Source organism: Salvelinus alpinus, chromosome 15 (genome assembly GCF_045679555.1).
Source record: "Salvelinus alpinus chromosome 15, SLU_Salpinus.1, whole genome shotgun sequence".
NCBI classification, from domain to species: Eukaryota; Metazoa; Chordata; class Actinopteri; order Salmoniformes; family Salmonidae; genus Salvelinus; species Salvelinus alpinus.
Genome location: NC_092100.1, coordinates 46243760 through 46270448, shown reverse-complemented (window position 1 = coordinate 46270448; position 26689 = coordinate 46243760). Strand labels below are relative to the sequence as shown.

At 42.8% G+C, this 26689-nt stretch overlaps 1 protein-coding gene across 3 annotated transcripts in view; it reads left to right on the top strand.

The window, feature by feature from the left end:
* The window catches only part of LOC139540175 (transcription factor RFX4), a 28528-nt gene extending 2155 nt beyond the window's left edge, over nucleotides 1–26373 (top strand). Inside the window, exons 2-18 of one of the 3 annotated variants that reach the window (XM_071343777.1) lie at nucleotides 430–516; nucleotides 1042–1102; nucleotides 3199–3322; nucleotides 6072–6133; nucleotides 6553–6766; nucleotides 9910–9987; nucleotides 13823–13986; nucleotides 14599–14699; nucleotides 14878–14936; nucleotides 15063–15207; nucleotides 15974–16068; nucleotides 16705–16822; nucleotides 19822–19941; nucleotides 20342–20503; nucleotides 20888–21014; nucleotides 21298–21436; nucleotides 24633–26373. In XM_071343777.1, the coding sequence (XP_071199878.1) occupies nucleotides 430–516; nucleotides 1042–1102; nucleotides 3199–3322; nucleotides 6072–6133; nucleotides 6553–6766; nucleotides 9910–9987; nucleotides 13823–13986; nucleotides 14599–14699; nucleotides 14878–14936; nucleotides 15063–15207; nucleotides 15974–16068; nucleotides 16705–16822; nucleotides 19822–19941; nucleotides 20342–20503; nucleotides 20888–21014; nucleotides 21298–21436; nucleotides 24633–24905 (2129 nt within the window). In that variant the 3' untranslated portion in view covers nucleotides 24906–26373. Of the gene's footprint in view, nucleotides 1–429; nucleotides 517–1041; nucleotides 1103–3198; nucleotides 3323–6071; nucleotides 6134–6552; nucleotides 6767–9909; nucleotides 9988–13822; nucleotides 13987–14598; nucleotides 14700–14877; nucleotides 14937–15062; nucleotides 15208–15973; nucleotides 16069–16704; nucleotides 16823–19821; nucleotides 19942–20341; nucleotides 20504–20848; nucleotides 21015–21297; nucleotides 21437–24632 lie in introns of all 3 variants that reach the window. The other 2 variants (XM_071343776.1, XM_071343778.1) reach the window with 2 other exon arrangements.
* Nucleotides 26374–26689: the final 316 nt, after the last annotated feature.

The following is a 26689-nucleotide window of genomic DNA, read 5'->3' as shown; positions in this document are numbered from 1 at the left end:
GCAGTGATATGCAACTGGTTGTGCACTGTTTAGACGTGAGCTAGACTGAGTCTATGGCCTTTTTTTTGCATTTGGCAAAATGTGTCTTAAAATGAAGTTATAAAAAGGCCACCTGTTGCAGCTGCAGCTTTAAGTAAAGTCAACTTTTGATAAACAAACCTGATTGTTAGATTGTGATTTATTTATGATTTATTTAGATTACTTTTTTTGTGAACCACATTTTAAAATAGGCCCTATATTGATTAGGGCCAATAGAGTAGGCTAACCAAATATTGGACAAATCTGACCACCCAATTGTTGCCACATTTTGATGGGCCATAGCGCAAATTATTAAATAATTAATACTCATGTGGGCTACTGACAGAAACCTACAATTGTAAATTTCTGTAGGCTTTTCCCTGATCTGTGGGCCATCTTGCATTTTTCTAGAGAGCTGGATTGAAAGATGTCTCAACGAGAACGAGAGCAAGCGGTATTCCAGTCACACGTCCCTGGGGAATACGTCCAATGACGAAAGTAAGCAGTGACTGTATAACGCTTTAATGTTGTATTTATTACTCCAACTCATAAAGTAATGGATAAATATCTCTTGAAATAATATATTGTCATGGGGCTAAATTAAGAGTGCTATTGATTAAATTGATATTTGCTATAAAAAGGTGCGCAATAATAAGATGCGTAAAATATGGCAAAAGTCAGTGCACTTGTAGGATTGGAATTTGTTCAAATAAAGCACACAACTTTATTCACAAAACTTGTCAAAAACAAATGTCCCTGATAATCCACTGATTATCATAATCATAATATTGTTGCAGAGTAGAATAGTTGGATAAAGAGAGAAATTATCACTTTTTTAGTTTTAGTGTACTGCATCAAGCATCAATCTTTTGTCTGGTTTTAATCAGTTTAGATTTATTTTTTTATTTTTTATTCACAGCAACTGGTTATTTATTAAAATGTTATATTGCGCTGGCTAGATACTTAATTGAAGAGGTGTGATGGTTGAAAATAGTTGACACATTCCTTTTTTGTCTGTGAAAGATGAGGAGAAAGAAAACAACAGGGCATCTAAACCACATTCAACACCAGCTACCCTACAATGGTAAGTGTTCGTATATTCACCTCTTTCCTGACCCGTTTATTTCATTATGTACTTTTTGGTGAAAGTATGGAACTTGGTCCAACAAAATTCAATCAGATTTGCATAATGTTGCATTGTCCTAAAGCTGTAATTCTAGAGATGCAATGCTAATTCAATGTTCTCTACGCATGAACTATTCTGCACATTTATTTTGTATTATTTGATGCATTTGCAATTTAGCTTTTTGTTTGTTGATCAAATGAACAAGTGCATTTCCCTATTTTGTTCTTATATTGTTTGCAAAAATATGTTTGAGGATTCTTTGTATACAGTTTTAAAATGTAATCAAGTAAAGATGAAGGACATAATTGTAACATCAAACAGCACCTTTTAAGAAGCGAACTATCAACTTATCAGCTTTAGTGAGCATTGTAAGGGTGCTTACAGTTTGCATTTACAATATGACATGGATGCCGCTGTTGAGCTGGAAGGATGGTTTTATTAGTATAATGGCTTTTTCACCAAAAATACATATTTTCATGCATTCATAGGACCAGAGACCTGTGTAGTTGCACCTTTTATGATCAGAAGGGAATAATATGCATTAGACACAATTTAAACAGTAAGCTGGCTATGTCAAGACATTCTCCTTCATTTAATTATTTGTTGTCTGTACCTGATATTTCATTCCTTCTGGTGAAAACACAATGGTGAAAACACTTGATCGGTCTGTTTGTTGGAGATGTCATTTTTTGAAGGGTGGTGAATATGTGTTTATCAGTCATTTTCATGCCACTGTAGTTGAAGCAGGTTGGTTTGTGTAGTGTTCAATCAATCAATCAAATGTATTTATAAAGCCCTTTTTACATCAGCAAATGTCACAAGGTGCTATACAGAAATCTAGCCTAAAACCCCAAACAGCAAGCAATGCAGATGTAGAAGCACGGTGGCTAGGAAAAACTCCCTAGAAAGGCCGGACCTAGAGAGGAAGCAGGCTCTGAGGGGTGGCCAGTCCTCTTCTTGCTGTGCCAGATGGAGATTATAAGAGTACATGGCCAATAAGGCCAGATCGTTCTTCAAGATGTTCAAACGTTCATAGTGTTGTTGTCATACACATAGATTCCTATTTAGATAGATATACCTGGTCTATGGGAATATAGAGGAGCGTTGTAAATACCCAGGAATTACACAGTCATTCACATTTCAACAGCAGTGAGGGAACTTCCCATTATCATCTCACTCCTGAAATTGTCCTTTTTGTTGTGGTTTATTGCTTGAGGGAGGTGTTCACGAGTCATAATATTGAGGATTCTTGTGAAATGTTCTTATTTAACGCTGCTCTGTAATAGGACAGATAAAATAATAGTCGTTGCTTTATTTTCCACTTAAAATACAGGTGTACATAGCCTCTTGATACTTATGAGTAATAGCAGACATCACAGTTCATTTTATGTTCATGAGATGTTCAAAATAACTTTTTTTATCATCCTCAATTGTATAACATGTATGCTACTAAGAGTGATTGATCACAACCAATAAGTGTTTTATAGCACTTTGAAGCTCTTCACGCATGTTGTAATGCTTAGTTTTGTTAAGTATTTATGCTATACAGTGGCGATATTATGTTATACAGTAGAGTATTTATGCTATACAGTAGAGATATTATGCTATACAGTAGAGATATTATGCTATACAGTGGAGATATTATGTTATACAGTAGAGTATTTATGCTATACAGTAGAGTATTTATGCTATACAGTAGAGATATAATGCTATACAGTGGAGATATTGTGTTATACAGTAGAGTATTTATGCTATACAGTAGAGATATTATGCTTTGACATGATGGTTGTAGTTCCATCTTTCCCAGATGTAAAAAAATAAATCCACATGTAATTTCGCAAAGTAGCTCCTAATTTAGGTTAGATTATTCATCTAATATGGTCCACTAGAAAATAACCTGCCCTTGACTGAATAGATACAGGAGTAAACTGGGTAACACTTTATTTGGATGCCGGTAGATACGGTAGATGCCAGACTAAAGATGTCTTTGAGGTCGGTAAGAAGTCCATGGTATTCAGGGGGGATTGACTGACAGGTCTGCTTTTCACCTACAGGCTGGAGGAGAACTATGAGATTGCAGAAGGGGTTTGTATCCCCCGCAGTGCTCTCTACATGCACTACCTGGACTTCTGTGAGAAGCATGACACACAGCCTGTCAACGCCGCCAGCTTTGGGAAGGTAGGACACAGCACTCTGCCCCGTCACTGACCAGTTTAACAGGAAACTTAGGAGGGCCTGCTTGGTTTAGCCCAAACTAATGTTGTGAACATAATACGTACTTCACAGAAAGAGAAAGTGAAATAGTCCCATTGGTGCAGTAGGCTATACCTGCGTAGGAAGGTGACCATCTTTCAGAACTATCTTCTTCATAGACAATAGTAAAACATGAAGGGGGGAAATAAATAGCATTGAACAAGTATGCTTACTGATTGTGTATGTAAATCAGTCTCATGGCCTGTTACGGTATATTTGCAAAGTAATATCGACATGTACAGTGCCTTCGGGAAGTATTCAGACCCCTTGACTTTTTCCACATTTTGTTACGTTACAGCCTTATTCTAAAATAGATAAAATAAATTAAAATCCTCAGCAATCTACTCACAATATCCCATAATAACAAAACAAAAACATGTTTTTTAGACATTTTTGCTAATTTATTAAAAACTAAAATACCATATTTACATACATTTTCAGACCCTTTGCTATGAGACTGAAAATTGAGCTCAGGTGCGTCCTGTTTCCATTGATCATCCTTGAGATGTTTCTACAACTTGAATGGAGTTCACCTGTGCTAAATTCAATTGATTGGACATGATTTGGAAAGGCAAACACCTGTCTATATAAGGTCCCACAGTCCCATGTCAGAGCAAAAAACAAGCCATGAGGTCGAAGGAATAGTCCGTAGAGCTCCGAGACAGGATTGTGTCGAGGCACAGATCTGGGGAAGGGTACCAAAACAATTCTGCAGTGTTGAAGGTTCCCAAGAACACAGCGGCCTCCATCATTCTTAAATGGAAGAAGTTTGGAAATACCAAGACTCTTCCTAGAGCTGGCCGCCTGGCCAAACTGAGCAATCAGGGGAGAAGGGCCTTGGTCAGGGAGGTGACCAAGAACCCGATGGTCACTCTGACAGAGCTCCAGAGTTCCTCTGTGGAGATGGGAGAACATTCCAGAAGGACAGCCATCTCTGCAGCACTCCACCAATCAGGCCTTTATGGTAGAGTGGCCAGACGGTAGCCACGCCTTAGTGACAGCCCACTTGGAGTTTGCCAAAAGGCACCTAAAGACTCTCAGAACATGAGAAACAAGATTATCTGGTCTGATGAAACCAAGATTGAACTCTTTGGCCTGAATGCCAAGCATCACATCTGGAGGAAACCTTCCAATAGGACAACGACCCTAAGCACACAGCCAAGACAACGCAGGAGTGGCTTCAGGACAAGTCTCTGAATGTCCTTGACTGGCCCTGCCAGAGACTTAAACTCGATCAAACATCTCTGGAGAGATCTGAAAATAGCTGTGCAGCAATACTCCCCATCCACCCTGACAGAGCTTGAGAGGATCTGCAGAGAAGAATGGGAGAAACAACCCAAATACACGTGTGCCAAGCTTGTAGCGTCATACCCAAGAAGACTCGAGGCTGTAATCGCTGCCAAAGGTGCTTCAACAAAGTACTGAGTAAAGGGTCTGAATTCTTATGTAAATGTAATATTTAAGTTTTTTAATATATATAATTTAGCAACAATTTCTTAAAACCTGTTCTTGCTTTGTCATTATTGGGTATTGTGTGTAGATGTTGAGGGGGGGGGAAACGATTTAATGAATTTTAGAATAACAACCTAACCTAACAAAATGTGGAAGAAGTCAAAGGGTCTGAATACTTTCCGAAAGTACTGTAGTTATTGAGAGTCAACGGAACAGCCCACTGTCGGTTCCTCTGAAAACCGCTGGACTGATTACACAGCTAGAGTAAACATGCTCGCCTCTGTTACCGAAACCCAGAGAAGCCCGTTTACCCACCTACTCCTAGCCACCCCGAACACCCGGACCCTGACCCCCAGCCCCATCCTCATCCCACTCCCCCACCCCATCCCTCCCCAGCTCCTGTCAGAGGATATTGAAAAAGAGAAGTGGCCTGGATTAATGTGTAATTAAAGGAAATCTGGAAGGGTGAGATGTTGCGGAATGTTAGATCAGTGGCTGGAGCAGTGTGGGGTGTCCTTTAGGAAGGCTTCATTGATTCGGGACAAAAAAACGAGCAAGGGCCTGGGCTGCCTCCCTGTCTGCTCATTTATCAAGCGGGGCCTGACAGAAACTTCACAGCTTGGCCTCTTTTTTCATCCCGCACAATGGAAAGCTCCACTGTTTGCTAAAGTTTCTGCACCAGGAGCTGAACCAAGGAGCCAATCTCATGGACAAAAAGAAAGAGGGGGAGGGGAGAGAATTTGTAGGGGTTTTTAATATATAAAAAATAATACCCCTGAACATGTAAAAAAAATGTATGGTTCCCAAAGCCTTTTTCTCCAATACAGACCCCCTGGGATTAAGGCTCTGGGAACTTCACAGCTCTTCACATCTAGAACAGACCTCATTAAACAGATACTAACCCAAAACATTTGAGATACTTTCACTTGATTCATTGATATGTTCAATATGGATTTTCCTGTCATTCTTTGAGCTGTACAAGAATATTATTAATTCTGGATGGGGTAGTTACTTCAGCCGCTAGCTGAGGAAATTGTGGACTTTTTTCTCGAGTTGTCCTTTTAGTGTATCTCTTCCTTTACATCTACAGTGTGATATCCTGTCAAGAGAGATAATGCATTTTTAATAGGTGCTTTACATGGGGGATATACACATCAAAAAGCATGAAGAATCTCACAGAGGAAAAATAATTGATACACTTCTAATTCTCTGATTCTAACAGATTATTAGACAACAGTTTCCACAACTAACCACAAGAAGACTGGGGACTAGGGGACAGTCAAAGTAAGTCAACGTTGTTTTCTACTTTTCTGATCAAAATTCCTCAATGCATAAGCTGTCATGTCCTTCTTTGTGCACATTGGTTTTGGTACTTTTTTTATTAATCCAAGAGAAATACCATTGTTTTGTATGATGAAAGTTAAAAGCTCAACCTTTCAACGAAAAAATACTCAGTATCGGAGAATGAAAGTTGGATGGAGATAGTGAAGAGTGAGAGCCTGCTTTTAAGGATTCTTCAAGCCAGTACTCTTCACTATTTGAGGATGCAACCCCTCAAAATCCTATGATGACATGCCACACCCTCACACCCTGATTAAGGCTCTTTAGTGGAAATGTTGGTCAAATAAATCCACAGCAAGAAAAGATGACTGTGAAAACTTTATTTTCCATTTATACACATCTCTAACAACTATTCCCTAAAGGTACCACTACTATGGCATCGCTGTGAAGGAGAGTTCCCAGTACTACGATGTGATGTACTCCAAGAAGGGGGCGGCGTGGGTGAACGAGACGGGCAAGAAGGAGGTCACCAAGCAAACAGTGGCGTATTCACCACGCTCCAAACTGGGGACGCTCCTGCCAGAATTTCCAAATGTCAAAGACCTAAATCTGCCCGCCAGTCTGTCAGAAGAGAAGGTAAACAGGACTCTAAAACGTCCCACAACCCCCTCCTCTTTCGTCCAACCAACCTTTCGTCCCTCTTGCACCCTCTGGCTCTCTCCTTTTATCTGCCCCGGACCTTCACTGAGTCTGGGTTAAGAGAAGAAGGACCTTGAGGATTTATATGTTTCTGGCTTCTCACTAACTCTTAATCTTGTGGGGAGATAATAAGATCCAGTGCGGGACAAAGGACAAGCTCTAGCTGTCCTGCTTTTAAAAGAGGGGGTCATCATTTTCAATGGTTTGTGAGTTGCTGATCTCTAAAGCTGGTTTTATGTAACATAGTTTTGGTGTGGGACCTGTTGCAGGTATTTATTGCTGCTGAGGCTTTTGGAAGGGATTTATTGTCTTGTTTTTTGTATCAATCCCTTTGTGTATTATATCACTTGAAAACACTAGCTGCCGTATAAATATTGTAGTTGAATCCAGTTCCCTGATTAGAATATATCCTAACTGAAGCAGCATCCTGGTCATTCCCAAAGAAAGTCACTAAGAAACAGTATGTCCCTTTGATAAGTAGCAGTGTGTTACCGACTTGGACCACGTTATTGCCATGCATTTAGAGTACATTAAAAAGCATTCAAACCTCTTGACTTTTTCACATTTTGTTACGTTACTGACTTATTCTAAAATGGATTAAATCATTTCCTCCCTCAGTCTCCACACAATACCTCATAATGACAAAGCAAAAACAGGTTTTTTGACATTTTTGCAAATTTAGACAACATTTTTAAAATAAATACCTTATTTACATAAGTATTCAGACCCAAAACATTTCTGCAGCATTGAAGGTCCCCAAGAACACAGTGGCCTCCATCATTCTTAAATGGAAGAAGTTTGAAACCACCAAGACTCTTCTTAGAGCTGGCCCCCCGGCCAAACTGAGCAATCGGGGGAGAAAGGCCTTGGTCAGGGAGGTGACGAAGAACACGATGGTCACTCTAACAGAGCTGGGAGATGGGAGAACCTTCCAGAAGGACAACCATCTCTGCAGCACTCCACCAATCAGGCCTTTATGGTAGAGTGGCCAGACGGAAGGCACATGAAAGCCCGCTTAGAGTTTGCCAAAAGGTACCTAAAGCACTCTCAGACCATGAGAAACAAGACTCTCTGGAGTGATGAAACCAAGATTGAAATCTTTGGCCTGAATGCCAAGCGTTACGTCTGGAGGAAACTTCTAATCAAATCAAATCAAATTTTATTAGTCACATACACATGGTTAGCAGATGTTAATGCGAGTGTAGCGAAATGCTTGTGCTTCTAGTTCCGACAATGCAGTAATAACCAACAAGTAATCTAACCTAACAATTCCACAACTACTACCTTATACACACAAGTGTAAAGGGATAAAGTATATGTACATAAAGATATATGAATGAGTGATGGTACAGAACGGCATAGGCAAGATGCAGTAGATGGTATAGAGTACAGTATATACATATGAGATGAGTAATGTAGGGTATATAAACATAAAGTGGCATAGTTTAAAGTGGCTAGTGATACATGTATTACATAAAGATGGCAAGATGCAGTAGATATAGAGTACAGTATATACATATACATATGAGATGAGTAATGTAGGGTATGTAAACATTATATTAAGTGGCATTGTTTAAAGTGGCTAGCGATACATTTTTACATAATTTCCATCAATTCCCATTATTAAAGTGGCTGGAGTTGAGTCAGTATGTTGGCAGCGGCCACTAAATGTTAGTAACAGTCTGATGGCCTTGAGATAGAAGCTGTTTTTCAGTCTCTCGGTCCCTGCTTTGATGCACCTGTACTGACCTCGCCTTCTGGATGATAGCGGGGTGAACAGGCAGTGGCTCGGGTGGTTGTTGTCCTTGATGATCTTTATGGCCTTCCTGTGACATCGGGTGGTGTAGGTGTCCTGGAGGGCAGGTAGTTTGCCCCCGGTGATGCATTGTGCAGACCTCACTACCCTCTGGAGAGCCTTACGGTTGTGGGCAGAGCAGTTGCCGTACCAGGCGGTGATACAGCCCGACAGGATGCTCTCGATTGTGCATCTGTAGAAGTTTGTGAGTGCTTTTGGTGACAAGCCAAATTTCTTCAGCCTCCTGAGGTTGAAGAGGCGCTGCTGCGCCTTCTTCACAACGCTGTCTGTGTGGGTGGACCAATTCAGTTTGTCCGTGATGTGTACACCGAGGAACTTAAAACTTTCCACCTTCTCCACTACTGTCCCGTCGATGTGGATAGGGGGGTGCTCCCTCTGCTGTTTCCTGAAGTCCACAATCAAGTCCTTTGTTTTGTTGACGTTGAGTGTGAGGTTATTTTCCTGACACCAAACTCCGAGGGCCCTCACCTCCTCCCTGTAGGCCGTCTCGTCGTTGTTGGTAATCAAGCCTTGATTTGGCACCATCCCTACGGTGAAGCATGGTGGTGGCAGCATCATGCTGTGGGGATGTGTTTCAGCGGCAGGGACTGGGATACTAGTCAGGATCAAGGGAAAGATGAGCGGAGAAAAGTACAGAGAGATCCTTGATGAAAACCTGCTCCAGAGCGCTCAGGACCTCAGACTGAGGCGAAGGTTCACCTTCCAACAGGACAACAACCCTAAGGGCAACGACATAAGCACACAACCAAGACAACGCAGGAGTTGCTTCAGAACAAGTCTCTGAATGTCCTTGAGTGGCCCTGCCAGAGCCCGGACTTGAACCTGATTGAACATCTCTGGATAAACCTGAAAATAGCTGTGCATCGAGGCTCCCCATCCAACCTGATAGAGCTTGAGAGAATCTGTAGAGAAGAATGGGGGAAACTCCCCAAATACAGGTGTGCCAACCCTGTAGGGTCATACCCAAGAAGACTCAAGGCAGTAATCGCTGCTAAAAGTGCTTCAACAAAGTACTGAGTAAAGGATCTGAATACTTATGTAAATGTGATTTCAGTTTTAATTTTTTTATACATTTGCAAACATTTCTAAAAAACAGTTTTTGCTTTGTCATTATGAGGTATTGTGTGTAGATTGATGAGGAAAACAACCATTTAATCAATTTTAGAATAAGATTGTTACATAACAAAATGTGGAAAAAGTCAATAAAAGTCTGAATACTTTCCGAATGCACTGTGTACTCAGCGTTCTCTGCATTTTCCCACAGGTGTCAACGTTCATCATGATGTACAGAACTCACTGCCAGAGGATACTGGATACAGTAATACGCGCAAACTTTGACGAGGCAAGCCACTTTTCATATCTGTCCATCTCAATATCTCTCTCATCGTCACTCAATGCATAGGTTTACCTAAACTGTATTCACATCCTACCATACCTTTGTCTGTACATTATGCCTTGAATCTATTCTATCGCGCCCAGAAACCTGCTCCTTTTACTCTTTGTTCCGAACGTACTAGATGACCAGTTCTTATAGCCTTTAGCCGTACCCTTATCCTACTCCTCCTCTGTTCCTCTGGTGATGTAGAGGTTAATACAGCCCCTGCAGTGTCAAACTCCACTCCCATTCCCCAGGCGCTCTCATTTGTTGACTTCTGTAACCGTAAAAGCCTTGGTTTCATGCATGTTAACATTAGAAGCCTCCTTCCAAAGTTTGTTTTATTCACTGCCTTAGCACACTCTGCCAACCCGGATGTCCCAGCCGTGTCTGAATCCTGGCTTAGGAAAACCACCAAAAACCCAGAAATTTCCATCCCTAACTATAACATTTTCCGACAAGATAGAACTCCCAAAGGGGTTAGAGTTGCAATCTACTGCAGAGACAGCCTGCAGAGTTCTGTCTTACTATCCAGGTCTGTGTCCAAACAATTCGAGCTTCTATTTCTAAAAATCCACCTTTCCAGAAACAAGTCTCTCTCACTGTTGCCGCTTGCTATAGACCACCTTTTGCCCCTAGCTGTGCCCTGGACACCATATGTGAATTGATTGCCCCCCATCTATCTTCAGAGCTCGTGCTGTTAGGTGACCTAAACTGGGACATGCTTAACACCCCGGCCAACCTACAATCTAAGCTTGATGCCCTCAATTTTACACAAATTATCAATGAACCTACCATGTACAACCCCAAATCCGTAAACACGGGAAACCTCATAGATATCATCCTAACCAACCTGCCCTCCAAATAAACCTCTGCTGTCTTCTCAGCAATCACTGCCTCATTGCCTGCGTCCGTAATGGGTCTGCGGTCAAACGACCACCCCTCATCACTGTCAAACGCTCCCTAAAACACTTCAGCTAGCAGGCCTTTCTAATCGACCTGGCCCGGGTATCCTGGAAGGATATTGACCTCATTCTGTCAGTAGAGGATGCCTGGTTATTCTTTAAAAGTGCCTTCCTCACCATCTTAAATAAGCATGCCCCATTCAAAAAATGTAGAACCAGGAACAGATATAGCCCTTGGTTCACTCCAGACCTGACTGCTCTTGACCAGCACAAAAACATCCTGTGGCGTACTGCATTAGCATCAAATAGCCCCCGCGATATGCAACTTTTCAGGGAAGTTAGCAACCAATATACAAAGGCAGTTAGGAAAGCAAAGGCTAGCTTTTTCAAACAGAAATTTGCATCCTGTAGCACAAACTCCAAAAAGTTCTGGGACACTGTAAAGTCCATGGAGAATAAGAGCACCTCCTCCCAGCTGCCCACTGCACTGAGGCTAGGAAACACTGTCACCACCGATAAATCTGCGATAATTGAGAATTTCAATAAGCATTTTTCTACGGCTGGCCGTGCTTTCCACCTGGCTACCCCTACCTCGGTCAACAGCCCTGCGCCCCCCCACAGCACTTGCCCAAGCCTCCCCCATTTCTCCTTCACCCAAATCCAGATAGCTGATGTTCTGAAAGATCTGCAAAATCTGGACCTCTACAAATCAGCTCAGCTAGACAATCTGGACCCTCTCTTTCTTAAATGATCTGCTGAAATTTTTGCAACCCCTATTACTAGCCTGTTCATACTCTCTTTCGTATCGTCTGAGATCCCCAAAGATTGGAAAGCTGCTGCGGTCATCACCCTCTTCAAAGGGGGAGACACTCTAGACCCAAACTGCTACAGACCTATATCTATCCTACCCTGCCTTTCTAAGGTCTTCGAAAGCCAAGCTAACACACAGATCACCGACCATTTCGAATCCCACCGTACCTTCTCCGCTATGTAATCTGGTATCCGAGCTGGTCATGGGTGCACCTCAGCCACGCTCAAGGTCCTAAACGATATCATAACCGCCATCGATAAGAGACAATACTGTGCAGCTGTACTCATCAACCTGGCCAAGGCTTTTGACTTTGTCAATCACCACATTCTTATCGGCAGACTCAACAGCCTTGGTTTCTGAAATGACTGCCTCGCCTGGTTCACCAACTACTTCTCAGAGAGGTCAGTGTGTCAAATCGGAGGGCCTGTTGTCCGGACCTCTGGCAGTCTCTATGGGGGTGCCACAGGGTTCAACCCTCGAGCCGACTCTTTTCTCTGTATACATCAATGATGTCACTCTTGCTGCTGGTGATTCTCTGATCCACCTCTACGCAGACGACACCATTCTGTTTACTTCTGGCCCTTCTTTGGACACTGTGTTAACTAACCTCCAGACAAGATTCAATGCCATACAACTCAACTTCCGCGGCCTCCAACTGCTCTTAAATGCAAGTAAAACTTCAACCGATCGCTGCCCACACCTGCCCGCCCATCCAGCATCACTACTCTGGACGGTTCTGACTTAGAATATGTGGACAACTACAAATACCTAGGTGTCTGGTTAGACTGTAAACTCTCCTTCCAGACTCACATTAAGCATCTCCAATCCAAAATTAAATCTAGAATCGGCTTCCTATTTCGCAACAAAGCATCCTTAACTCGTGCTGCCAAACATACCCTCGTAAAACTGACTATCCTGCCAATCCTTGACTTCGGCAATGTCATTTACAAAATAGCCTCCAACACTCTACTCAACAAATTGGATGCAGTCTATCACAGTGCCATCCGTTTTGTCACCAAAGCCCCATACACTACCCACCACTGCGACCTGTACGCTCTCGTTGGCTGGCCCTCGCTTCATATTCGTCGTCAAAACCCACTGGCTCCAGGTCATCTATAAGTCTATGCTAGGTAAAGCTCCGCCTTATCTCAGCTCACTGATCACCATAGCAACACCCAACCGTAGCACGCGCTCCAGCAGGTATATTTCACTGGTCACCCCCAAAGCCAATTCCTCTTTCAGCCGCCTTTCCTTCCAGTTCTCTGCAGCCAATGACTGGAACGAACTGCAAAAATCACTGAAGCTGGAGACTCATATTTCCCTCACTAGCTTTAAGCACCAGCTTTCAGAACAGCTCACAGATTACTGCACCTGTACATAGCTCAACTGTAAATAGCCCATCCAACTACCTCATCCCCATACTGTTATTTGTTTTATTTATTTTGCACCCCAGTATCTCTACTTGCACACTCATCTTCTGCACATCTATCACTCCAGTGTTTAATTGCTATATTGTAATTATTTCGCCACTATGGCCTATTTATTGCCTTACCTCCCTTATCCTACTTCATTTGCATACACTGTATATAGACTTTTTCTGTTGTATTATTGACTGTATGTTTGTTTACTCCATGTGTAACTCTGTGTTGCTGTTTGTGTCGCACTGCTTTGCTTTATCTTGGCCAGGTCGCAGTTGCAAATGAGAACTTGTTCTCAACTAGCCTACCTGGTTAAATAAAGGTGAAATAAATAAATAAAATAAATTATGCCCCTTTATTTACCAGTCCCACTAAATGGAACAGGCCTTTGTGGTTATTTTTTTGTGGACTTTTTTTATTCACTTGTTGAAATTGGTAAAAAAAATAAAAAAAATATGAGCTTCCAAATTAAAACCTCCCATTTTCATGATCTAATCTCATAACCCTTAATCAAATGTTTATGTTACCAGCCTATCACAAGAAACTGCTTCTAACCTGAATTCATCTCATGAGAAATATTGTTTAAGTCTCTCAGTCTCTTTAGTTGTATTGTATGTGATGTTAAGACAATAGCCCTCCTATAACCCTCCTCTCTTGGGTGTCTCCAGGTCCAGAGCTTCCTGCTGCACTTTTGGCAGGGCATGCCCCCGCACATGCTCCCTGTCCTGGGCTCCTCCACTGTGGTCAACATTGTGGGCGTCTGTGACTCCATTCTTTACAAGGCAATCTCTGGGGTTCTCATGCCCACAGTCCTTCAAGCACTGCCTGATAGGTGAGTGAGTGTGCACCTATCCACTTATCCTTTCCACCTATCCCAGGGATGAGTAATACCACAATCCTGTGTTTTAGCCCAACATTTCAAATTCATAGACAGATCTATGAATGCAAAGACTGACAGTCCATGAGATCCACACAATTGTTTTAAACATACTTTGACCTGTATATTGTTTGTTTAAAAAGACTGTCATGGCAAACGCGCCATTTTGAGAGCTTCCCACTGGGCACACACTGGTTGAATCAATGTTGTTTCCACGTTATACAATTACGTTGACCCAACGTGGAATAGAAGTTGAAATTACATCTGTGCCCAGTGGGTTGGGACTATAAGGTTCTATCTGCCTAAAGATGATTCTGAGACAATTGGCTTTAAAGTTCTGAACCCTCATTGGTTTGAATGTTGTCAGCGATTTTGATCTTCTTTTTAACTTAACAACATGAATTGGGGTATTTAGAGTATATGGGTAAAGAACATTGAACAGAACAAGGCTATGTCAATAACACATTTTTTTGGCAAAAATGCAGATAGAACCTCATAGTCCCAAGCTCTCGTTTTGCCTCGTTATTTGTGATGAAATTTAGATGTACTCTATGTGTGTTGATCCAGTTTGACCCAGGTGATCCGGAAGTTTGCCAAACAGCTGGATGAGTGGCTTAAAGTAGCACTTCACGACCTGCCTGAAAACCTGAGGAATATCAAGTTCGAATGTAGGTGTCTGCATTGAAAAATAACATTGTTACTCTTACTCCTATTATGACAACAACGATGATATACTGAGTCTTAGAATACGAATAAAGCGCCGATTTTAGAATACTGGTTCCGATAGCTAAATGGTATTCTGTATAAAGCACAACAGTTCATATTTCTTCTCCCTTTTATCCACAGTATCTAGAAGATTTTCTCAGGTTCTCAAGCGGCAGACATCTTTGAACCATCTATGTCAGGTAGCTATATCCCTGTATCAATGTAATGAAATCCATATGAAGATATGACTGATAAAGGTATATGCACTGTGTATCACTATCTAATAATGCACTATCTAATAATTTGTGTGTTGCGTCTCTGGGAAGGCGTCGCGGACGGTGATCCACAGTGCAGACATCACCTTTCAGATGATGGAGGACTGGAGGAACGTGGACCTGAACAGCATCACCAAGCAGACACTTTACACCATGGAGGACACACGGGAGGAGCAACGGCGGCTCATTATCCACTGTAAGGGCAAGACAAGTACACACGTAGGGATGCAGACACAGACTTATGTACACACACACACACACACAATCCCTGTAACAGCATTCACATTAAGTTACGTTTAGTCCCAAAGTCTAGAATCCACATTCTAAACAACCCTCTTGAGCTCCAATACACTTTACTTAAATTGCTTGCTCTCCTTCATGCATTGTAGGAGAGAAATGCACTTCATTCCCACCCACACGCCCACACAACACAACTGCCAATAACACACAGTAGATGTCACCCATTGGACAATCATTCCCACGGCCAGGAAAGTCAAGCCGTAATGATGGAGGCTGAAAGGTTAAGCAAGTTGACTCTGCTCTGAAACACCCCGTGGAGCATCTCAAATTCATTTCAGCAGTATCCCTCTGAAATGGCCGTGATAGGGTCACAGGTCACAGATTGGCTGGTGTCGCATAAAAAACTCTCATTCTGTTCTATTAGACAGAGAGAAATGATGCACTATAGCAACAAATAAGATGCATAGCCACATACAAGACATACTGTATATGCTGCTGGTTTTGGTAGTTTGATTGATTTAAGTAATGGTTATTTAGGTCCACCCACTACAATTTTCCACTTCTTCATTTGATCCAAATTGCTATCTGTCAAGGCTCTCATCTGTGTAGACAAGTATGGGACTTTCTTCACCAGTTACAAATGTATGTGGCCTGAATGATGACATAGGCTATGTGTTGACAAACTGTGGCTAGATGCAGCTCTCGTCTCCTTCCTCTCTCAGTGTACCAGGAGTTTGACCGTCTGTTGGAGGAGCAGTCTCCTATAGAGGCCTACATAGAGTGGCTGGACTCCATGGTGGACCGCTGTGTTGTCAAGGTCAGTTAAAGAACTCATGACTTCATATTTCCACAAAAACATATTTTTTTATGCCCTGTTAAGATCTAGGATATATCATCAGAAAACATCCAGACATCCTCTTGAGGCATGTGCTTTCTACTATTGCTACAGCATGGGGTATGATGTTTGTAAGTGGAAACTATAGAAATAACCTCTTCAATTGTCCCCCTAAAAATTTCCACAGTGACGTATGTGTAAGTGACGTACATTTACCAAGGCCATTCTGGACGACGATGTGTTATTTTATTGTTGAAGTATATTTATACAGCAAATCAGTAAGGATTATGGCCCTTTAAAAATAAACTATGCATTTGAATGACATCCGTTTCTCCATGCTGACGCAGAGCCACTCTCCTAGTTAATGATGTCTTCATGGCTCCCATTTGCGGCCATTATGCTCCAGATATGGGCTTGTAAAATGTTGTTGCCCTGGCAACGTCCTGGACTCCCCAGACAATGGTTCAATGGGAAGGCTTGTCCCCAGGGGCAAATTAAATAGTTAACTTGTTGACATGTTTTTCGTTCCTGAGGGTTAAGCCCCAATACGAACCCAGGGGTTAATTCTCTCCCTCCCCAACCCTTCCCCTTCTTTTCTCATGGAAATGTCCCCTTTAGGTGGCAGGGAAGAGGCCTGGGTGCCTGAAGAAGGTGGCCCAGCAGTTCCTGCTCATGTGGTCGTGCTTCGGGACACGAGTCATCCGTGATATGACCCTCCACAGTGCGCCTAGCTTCGGTGAGTGGTTGGATCTAGCATTGGGCTGGGGCATGTATCAGCCGACACAGGAAAAAAGTTTGTTATAGGGGGGTTATGTAATGTTATTGGAGCATGTTGCTGGTGTCACTAGTGTCAGACAGTAGTTGACTAGAAAATACTTTGAAGAACACGAACAGATTACCCAGGGCATTGTCCCAAAACGTGCTGAACTGAGATATGAATATGCTACTATGGACATAGGTCCAAAAGTAGTTTAAGCCCTCACCCCATTTTTGGGAAATGATAATAAGAAAAGTTGTGCGCAGACTCAGCAGAGAATCCCCTCCGATTGTTCTCCCAATCCAAAACAGGGGGAAAGCGTGGTCGTAAGATGGCTGCGTTGTTGGCATGGCACCCCTAGCCTTTACTTTACTAGCTAGCGGTGCATGACCAAGGCACTGAAATATATAGGGGCTGTAAAATGTTTAAAAAATGACTCCCCTTCCCTATCCTCTCCCCTTCAGGCCTGTCTGTAAATATCAAAGCCACAGCTGGTTGCAGTGTTTTGATAAAGCAGCTCTCTGTGCAAAAACAGTTAATTAACAATGGCTACCCCCCCCCTCCCCCTCTTCCCCAATGTGTTTGCCTATCTTTTCAATTTTATGACCAAGCAGTATTACACTGCTCCATTCCGTGAATAGCTGCTGGTGTTTATTATGCTCACGATGGCTGGAGTGACCAGCACAATGTCACGGTTGTGTCACGCTCCTTTCCTTCCCCAGCGACAGTCTCAGTCATCTCCCATACCAGACCCAGGGGTCAGCTGTCATATTTGGGGCAGTGACTTTGTACCAGGAAACAAGAAACAGCCCCCCGTCTCTTTTGATGACAATGACTGCCCAGTCTTTCTGCTCCCTCACACTGCCTGTTCAGTTGAGTGTGCTGCTATAATAATCAATGGTGTACCTCAGTTTTGCGAAGCCTGCCCGAAAGGTCAGAGCAAAGGTGTGTTCAGCAGTAGTTATATCGGATGAACCATGACTAGAATACTGTATATACATATAAAGTGGGGAAAACAGTATTCAAGTGACCAGTGTTCAATGACTCTATATACAGCTGAAGTTGGAAGTTTACATACACTTAGGTTGGAGTCATTAAAACTCGTTTTTTCAAACACTCCAGAAATTTCTTGTTAACAAACTATAGTTTTGGCAAGTCGGTTAGGACATCTACTTTGTGCATGACACAAGTCATTTTTTCCAACAATTGTTTACAGACAGATTATTTCACTTATAATTCACTGTATCACAATTCCAGTGGTTCAGAAGTTTACATACACTAAGTTGACTGTGCCTTTAAACAGCTTGAAAAATTCCAGAAATTATGTCATGGCTTTAGAAGCTTCTGATAGGCTAATTGACATAATTTAAGACAATTGTAGGTGTACCTGTGGATGTATTTCAAGGCCTACTTTCAATCTCAGTGCCTCTTTGCTTGATGTCATGGGAAATTCAAAAGAAATCAGCCAAGACCTCAGAAAAATAATTGTGGACCTCCACAAGTCTGATTCATCCTTGGGTGCAATTTCCAAATGCCTGAAGATACCACATTCATCTGTACAAACAATAGTACTCAAGTATAAACACCATGGGACCAAGCAGCCGTCATACCGCTCAGGAAGGAGACGCGTTCTGTCTCCTAGAGATGAACGTACTTTGGTGCAAAAAGTGCAAATCAATCCCAGAACAACAGCAAAGGACCTTGTAAAGATGCTGGAGGAAACAGGTACAAAAGTATCTATATCCACAGTAAATTGAGTCCTATATCGACATAAACTGAAAGGCCGCTCAGCAAGGAAGAAGCCACTGCTCCAAAATCACCATCAAAAAAGCCAGACTACGGTTTGCAACTGCACATGGGGACAAAGATCATACTTTTTGTAGAAATATCCTCTGGTCAGATGAAACAAAAATATAGCTGTTTGGCCATAATGACCATCGTTATGTTTGGAGGAAAAAGGGGGAGGCTTGCAAGCCGAAGAACACCATCCCAACCACGGGGGTGAAGCACTGGGGTGGCAGCATCATTTTGTGGGGTTGCTTTGTTGCAGGAGGGACTGGTGCACCTCACAAAATAGATGGAATCATGAGGTAGGAAAATTATGTGGATATATTGAAGCAACATGTCAAGACATCAGTCAGGAAGTTAAAGTTTGGTCGCAAATGGGTCTTCCAAATGGACAATGACCCCAAGCATGCTTCCAAGTTGTGGCAAAATGGCTTAAGGACAACAATGTCAAAGCCCTGATCTCAATCCTATAGAGAATTTGTGGGCAGAACTGAAAAAGTGTGTGTGAGCAAGGAAGCCTACAAACCTAACTCAGTTACACCAGCTCTGTCAGGAGGAATGGACCAAAATTCACCCAACTTATTGTGGGAAGCTTGTGGAAGGCTACCCGAAACGTTTGATCCAAGTTAAACAATTTAAAGGCAATGCTACCAAATACTAATTGAGTGTATGTAAACTTCTGACCCACTGGGAATGTGATGAAAGAAATAAAAGCTGAAATAAATCATTCTCTCTACTATTATTCAGACATTTCCCATTCTTAAAATAAAGTGGTGATCCTAACTGACCTAAGACATTGCATTTTGACTAGGATTAAATGTCAGGAAGTGTGAAAAACTGAGTTTAAATGTATTTGGCTCAGGTGTATGTAAACTTCCGTACTGTACATAGGGCAAAGCAGTCTCTAAGGTACAGGGTAGAGTACCAGGTGGTAGCTGGCTAGTAACATAGACGAAAGTTCACGACAGTGTACTGGGCGGAGGCCGGCCAGTGGGGACTGTTTAACAGTCTGATGGCCTGGAGATAGAAGCTGTTTATCAGTCTCTCGGTCCCAGCTTTGATGCATCTGTACTGTCTAGATGATAAAAGCGAATAATTGAAATGTGCCCTTGAAACTAGCTTTGTTAAGCTGCGTATGTCAATATACAGAAACTTTAATATCACCTCTCTCTCTGTCTTCCTGTTTGTAGGCTCGTTCCACCTGATCCACCTGATGTTTGATGACTATGTGTTGTACCTGCTGGAGTCCCTGCACTGCCAGGAGAGGGCCAATGAGCTCATGATGTCCATGAAGGCAGAGGGCAACACAGGTCAGACCCCCACCCTGTCAACAACTACTAAGGGAACTGCTTCCAATACTACTACTACTACAGCACTGCATTGCCACTGCAACTATTAGTATTACTACAATCACAATTACTAGTACTACAATTTCTACTACTTTTACCTTTTACTCCTACTATTACTACTAATAATAATATTACTAATACTTCTGTATAGGACTTTGGGAATGACCTGTCATACTACCATCAGTATTGCTGCTGCTACAAAAACAACCAGAAATGCATTTTAACAACAACAACAACAACAAAAACTACATGTATTTTGACAGTACTGATATTGAATGCTGTATGAAGTACACTGACTCTTGAGGACATAAGAACCTGCTGTCTCTCGAATAGTTTATTGACCTCTGACCCCTTCTTATAGCTGAGCAAGCGGAAGAGATGATGCTGACGGAGACCACGCCCACATCCACGTCCCCAGGGCCCTTCTCCCCGGCCAAGTCTGTCACCTCAGTGGGGGTCCCAGCCGCCAGCTCCCCCGCTGCTGCCCAGTCCCCAGAGTACACAGGGGCCACAGCCACCACAGGTGAGAGAGACAGACAGCAACACTGGGGGACTGGGGAGGGAATCTGTAAGTGGGGAGTGTTGCTTGGTTATTGAGCTAATACTAGACTGGAGCTACAATACTATAGAAGCAATCCCACATGTCTGTGGTCATGTTCTGTAGGTAATGTTACGATTATATCCAACAAAGTACATCATGTCAGATTAATTAATTAATACATAGCAGTTTAATTAAATGATTTATTAGAATGGGCATATCCTGCCTGTGCTCATGCATTGGGTTGGTTTCTAAGGGTCATGGCAAGGTAGATTCCTCTGTGCCAATCCCTTTGTCTCTGTGTGTGTATGTGTTACGTGTGTGTGCCAGGAGCTGTTCAGTCATATACCTGGTCCCTTACGTACACAGTGACAACGTCAGGCGGCACCCCTTCTGAGGGCGGACAGCAGCAGCCTTGCATGCGCAGTGGTGCCCCAGTGCCCCCTCCCTCCTCCGCCCATCGACTGCCAGTCTACGCACACAGGGATGAGCACGGGTGAGCTGTCATAGAGGGATTATGAGCTCTCATAGATGGCTGTTATGAGCTCTCATAGAGGGTTGTTATGAGCTGTCATAGAGGGGTAGTGAGCTCTCATAGGGGGGTTATGAGCTGTCATAGAGAGGTTATGAGCTCTCATAGGGTGGTTATAAGGTCTTATAGGGGCATTATGAGCTCTCATAGAGGGGTTATCTGATTTCTTACAAAAAAATGTATGGAAAACATTTAAAGTACTACATTGAATACATGATGTTGACCTGTTTTTGTGCGTGCTCTCCAGGTTCACTGGGAGCTATAACTACGGAAGCTACTCCAACCAGCACCCCCACTCCATCCAGAGCCAGTACCCCAGTCTGGCCCATGAACCGGGCATTCCTGCCCCCCTCCATTATCCCGCCTACCACCGCACTTCTACACAGGTCAGTCCAAACTTGGACTCCCAAATTACAAATCAGACCATATCACCTACATTCACCTGAGAATCTGCTAACGGTGTATACTGGATGGAACCACAGTGGAGAAAATTCTGTAACTTTATACTGTACTACGCACATCCAGTTGAAAAGCGTTAACTTACATTAGCTTGATATTAGTCTCTCAGAGCACACACAACATTTGGTTCTGGTTGCCGATTGACTTTATATTTGCTCAACACTTTTAGACCCTTTGTCATCCAACATATATCTTTCTGGCCTGTTTGATAATGCTGAAATTTTGCCACAGAGTCAACAATTCCAACTTTTCACACAGTTCACCACACCTGCAAGACTTTGTTGGTGACAATAGTTGTTCTTGGCTTGGGTCCTGGAGTGGACTCAATTGTATTTCATTGACGTCAGAGCAGAGAGGGAAGAAAGCCAGTGAAACACTGTATCAAATCCATTACAAAGAGAAAAATTAGACAGTCTGCTGGGTTATTTGACAGAGGAAAGCTGTGAAATCACGTAAAAACCATAGTACATTATTACAGAGGCGCTATACCCACTGACATATGTGGCATTGAATCAGGCAGAATGACACAGAAGGCATACTTGTTTATTTTTCTTCAACGTGCCACTAAAGACCTCCCTCTGATATCTATTCACATCCCTATGTAATATAGATGTGATATTCCTGGTTGGGTTGTAGGCGAGGCGTCAATTCTATCCTAGCTTTTGTAAGGTTGAATTTTACACAAGGCGGTAAATCAGAGAGGAATGTTAATATGAACAGGATGTGTAAATGAGAACGGGGCTCGTTAGTATGCAAAACACACTCTATAGCATGGCATGCCGGGGGGGTATACAAGAGTGAGTGTGAAAGAAGAGAGAGAGAGGAGGAGGGTGCAGCAGCATTGTGGTGGTGTTGGTGTCGGTGGAGCTCATACACTGTTATGGCGTCCGCATGCTTCCCAGCTGAAACAGTTCGGAAGAGTTTGTGCATATATTATGATTACATTTTGTGACGTTTTTGTTCATTTTGGACTTCAGTGAGGGTTTTTTCGGATGTTCGGGCACACACATTTTTTTCTAGAGGCAAACCGAAGTCTGTAGCCGAAGTCTACTCCCCCTCATCGGTGATTGGTCAACAGTAGGGATTCTTCAATAAAGTATTTGTTGTCCTTCAATGAGAGACGACTCATTTTCATGCACATTTTTTCTTTGAGAAATACTGCACCAAACATCTTAGTTAGATGTAAAACTGCGCGACTAAGAAATCCTCTGCAAAAAACGTAAAAATGTTGGTCCAATTTCTTGAGTTATTTTAGATTAATTCGGACTATTTTGAGGAAGTGGTTATGGCATCTCAAGATGGACAAACAGTACTATTGCCACTTTTTTCTCATATTTCAAGCGAATGTCTTTTAAGGGATTATGCGAGCACGCTTGCTCAGTTCTGCTAGCCGATTTCAGCTAGGCACCAGCCGAACTGAAGCATACTGATGCCTTTAGCCATAGCAGCGAGTGGTGTGAGTTGACCCTTCTGATGGTAATTTCCTGTCAAGGGTCCTCCAGCCTCCCCCGTCTTTGTAGTGGGAGGAGATCAGCTGGTCGTCAGTAGTCTGAATCCCCCTCTCCTCTCTTATCCAGAGCGACTTAAGGCGTCCGCATGCTTCCAAGCCCAAACAGTTCGGAAGAGTTCATGCATATATTATGAAAACATTTTGTGACGTTTCTGTTCGTTTTGGACTTAGGTAATGTTTTTTTCAGCTGTTCAGGTACACAAGAAGTGGTAGCCGAAGTCTACGCCCATTCGTCGGTGATTGGTCAACAATAGGGATTCTTCAATAAAGTCTTTGTTGTCATTCAACAAGAGACGACTCGTTTTCATGCAAATTTTTTCATTGAGAAATACTGCACCAAACATCTTACTTAATGTAAAATTGCGTGACTAAGATCTCCTCTGCAGAAACGTCATAATTAATGACAGATTTCTTGAGTTATCTTAGATTAATTTGGACTATTTCGAAGAAGTGTATACTGGCTACGGCGTCTCAAAATGGACAAACAGTACTATTGCCGCTTTTTTTCTCATTTTCCCTTTTAAGGGATTATGCAAGCACACTTGTTCGGTTCACCTAGCCGAACTGAAGCATGCTGACACCTTTACAGAAGCAATTGGGGTTAAGTGCCTTGCTCAAAGGCACATCTAAAGATTTTTCACCAAGTCGGCTTGGCGATTCAAACCTGCCGCCCCTCCCCTCTCCTCTAATCCACACCAGCGGAAGCAGCAGACAGTGAAAGATGGTCTAGCCAGTGGCCCGGGTCCCTGTTCTCTGCTCTGCTGTGCCTCCCCTTCCCACCACTCAATAGTCTCTTCACCTCTCTGAGCCAGTGGCCATAGACCCCATAGACCAGGTTAGGGGGGTATTTATTAAAATATTGTTATTCAATGGTCTCTTTTCAGCATGAACAAGAGGTCGCTGAGCCACCCTGACCCGTGATGACAGCCTTTTTCCGTTCCACCATCCCTCATAATCAAACCGACTGTTGCCTGTGTGTTTATATTTAGTGGGATAAAGAGGAAAGAGTTTTACTTCCACTTTTGTCCGCCCTGCTCTGAACTTAAATCGGGCACAATGTGTGCGCTTTGTCTGAGTGGGTCTGAGAGGATCTCTCAAGAGGAAGGGAAGGAGAAGACACAAATGGGACACTTTGTTGGATTTCTTGACCAGTCCCAAATATTTTGTAAGAGGAGCTGATTCTGTCCTTGCTGTTAGTCGTCAGTCACCCTGGGCAACGAAAATACTACCGGCTGACCACTTATCCTAGTCCAACGCTCATCTCAGTTTCAGGAAGTGACTTATTTATGTCCATCATTTACAACGTTTTGGTGTGCATAGGGGTTCTACTGTTGACGTTTATTATGAATTATAAACTTCATAGTGTTAGAGAGAAATCAAAGATTTGTATTATGTTACATATCATTTATTACATAAGGGCCAGTAGTTTTGCCCAGTAATGTTACGTGACCAGGAAAAACTCTGGAGTCCAGCTATAGCCTTATTAGGGGCGGGGGGTTTCTTCGGTCAGGTCATGTGTTCAGGGAAAAACCCAGCCCTAGATATGATACATACATGTTACATACAGTATAATACCATAACCCTAACACCCAAGATTCTCTTCTGTTTGGCAGTACCCACTCAACAGCCAGATGTCACGGATGGAGCCCTGCTTGATGGGAGGTACTCCTCGGCTGCACCCTACGCCTGTGACCCCCCGGTGGGCTGATGTCTCACCGGCCAACAGCTGTTACACCAGTCCCCCTATACACTCCTCCCGCTACGCCGCCTCTGGAGACATGTACTCCCCCCTGGCCCCTCGCAGGAACTCTGAGTATGAACACTCTCAACACTTTCCCGGTTTCGCCTACATCAACGGAGAGGCCACTACAGGCTGGGCCAAGTAGGCTTTCAATTCAGCCCTCAGAGAGAGGAGCTACCCTGGGCACAGTCATGCCCATGCAGCCTGCCTGCCAAGCCTATGGATGCAAACGTTCCACTGCCTTTCTCCAACACGACCCAGAGGCACCTAATCAGGAGTATAAGTGTAATGGTAGGGGAGAGAGGCTGCAGAGTAGCAACACTGGGTTACCTGAGCCACAGGCCACAGCACAGAGAACCAAGCTAAGATTCAGGACTTCTTCTCACATTACACAATCAGAATATTGTGGCGTAGGCCTAGTCTGTTCAGGGCAGCAATCATCTCAATGGTGGAGCTGTTTGCAGAAAATGGCAGTGCAAACGGAGGCAGTCGGAATAATCTCACATATGGAAGTGTGCAGTGTGGACTACACAGCTGTGCCTTTGCAATCGATGAACCCCCATCCCTGCAGTCGACCTACAGATGTAGGATCTTAGTTTTATCACCCTGTTGTTGCAGGAGATATCCTGCACAGTAGTAAATGCAAATGTGTAGTGTATTAAAAGGTTTTAAAAGGCTTCTAGAATTTGTAATTTCCACTTCAAAATGATTTGCCTTAACAAAAAAATGTATCAAACCTTAAAGAAATGCTGCAGGATTATTTTCCTGCAGTGAGAAACTGGTCAAATTAAGATCCTACATCTGTACCAAGTCAAAAAACACTCATCACCCCTCCCTCCCTGTACTCAGCCACTAATGTACGCAACCAATGTAACTCTGTTAACGTTGTCCACTGTGGCTGACATCAGTACAGTCTCTTAACGACGTACGCTGTTTTCACTTGGTCAGCACCACCTCATTGCCTGTGTGGGCTCAGAGCAGGCCTCTCAGACGCTGTTCAGAAGACAAGCTTCAGCCTGCTGCAGAACCAGGGTCGTATTCATTACGGCACAACAGAGCAATACATTTTGCAACGGAAAATTAATATAGTGTTTCTTATTGGGTTCAGGTTGTCATTCCCTATTTCAGTCTGTTTTCTTCAGTTTGGTGGCTAATGAATACAACCCAGGATGGATTGCCTTATTGTTTCACCGCTGGAGTGCTGTGCCTCAGCCAGATTATTTGTGTGCTTTGTCACAAGCTCTGTTGCTGTATTTGTGAGAGGAGGAGGAGATACTATAGATGTATTTTCTGTAACTTTGTAACATGGTGTTCTTTTTTTGTTTGGTTTTCTGTGTTACGGTTGGTATTTTGTTCATTTCTGTATGGATAGTGAAGGAAACATTAACCTAGGTTTGTGTGTTTCATAATGCACTCAAAGCTACTGTGGACCTATTACCCTATGGGTAGGAATAAAAAGGAACAAATATCAAAGTGTAACATATATGAACTCTAGTCACTTTTTTTCTGTAAATAAAAGCACTCGACAACTTCTGTGGTGACAACTGTTCCAGTTTAAACTGATATGTATGTGGAATTATTTGCTGCCACATAAATAATTTTGAAAACCCCAATCAAAATGTGGACCGTGTTCTTATTTCTTCATTCTTCTCTTCTCTCAAACACATACCATTGGTAATAAACATGTCACTGTTCTGCAGTCTGTGTATAGCCTAGAAACCTTGTTCAACCTCATAGTTTTGGCCAGGCTAGTTTCTTTCCACTGGAATTCTCCAAACGAACTTGCCTGACTGATACAAATGTTGCTATTATTTCTTGATATTGATGATACACTGATCGTGCTTTGGAAATGTTGATCAATACATTTTCAGAGGAGTGTTCAGTATTACAATGCAATGACACCACACATCTTGTAACGATGTTCGTCTG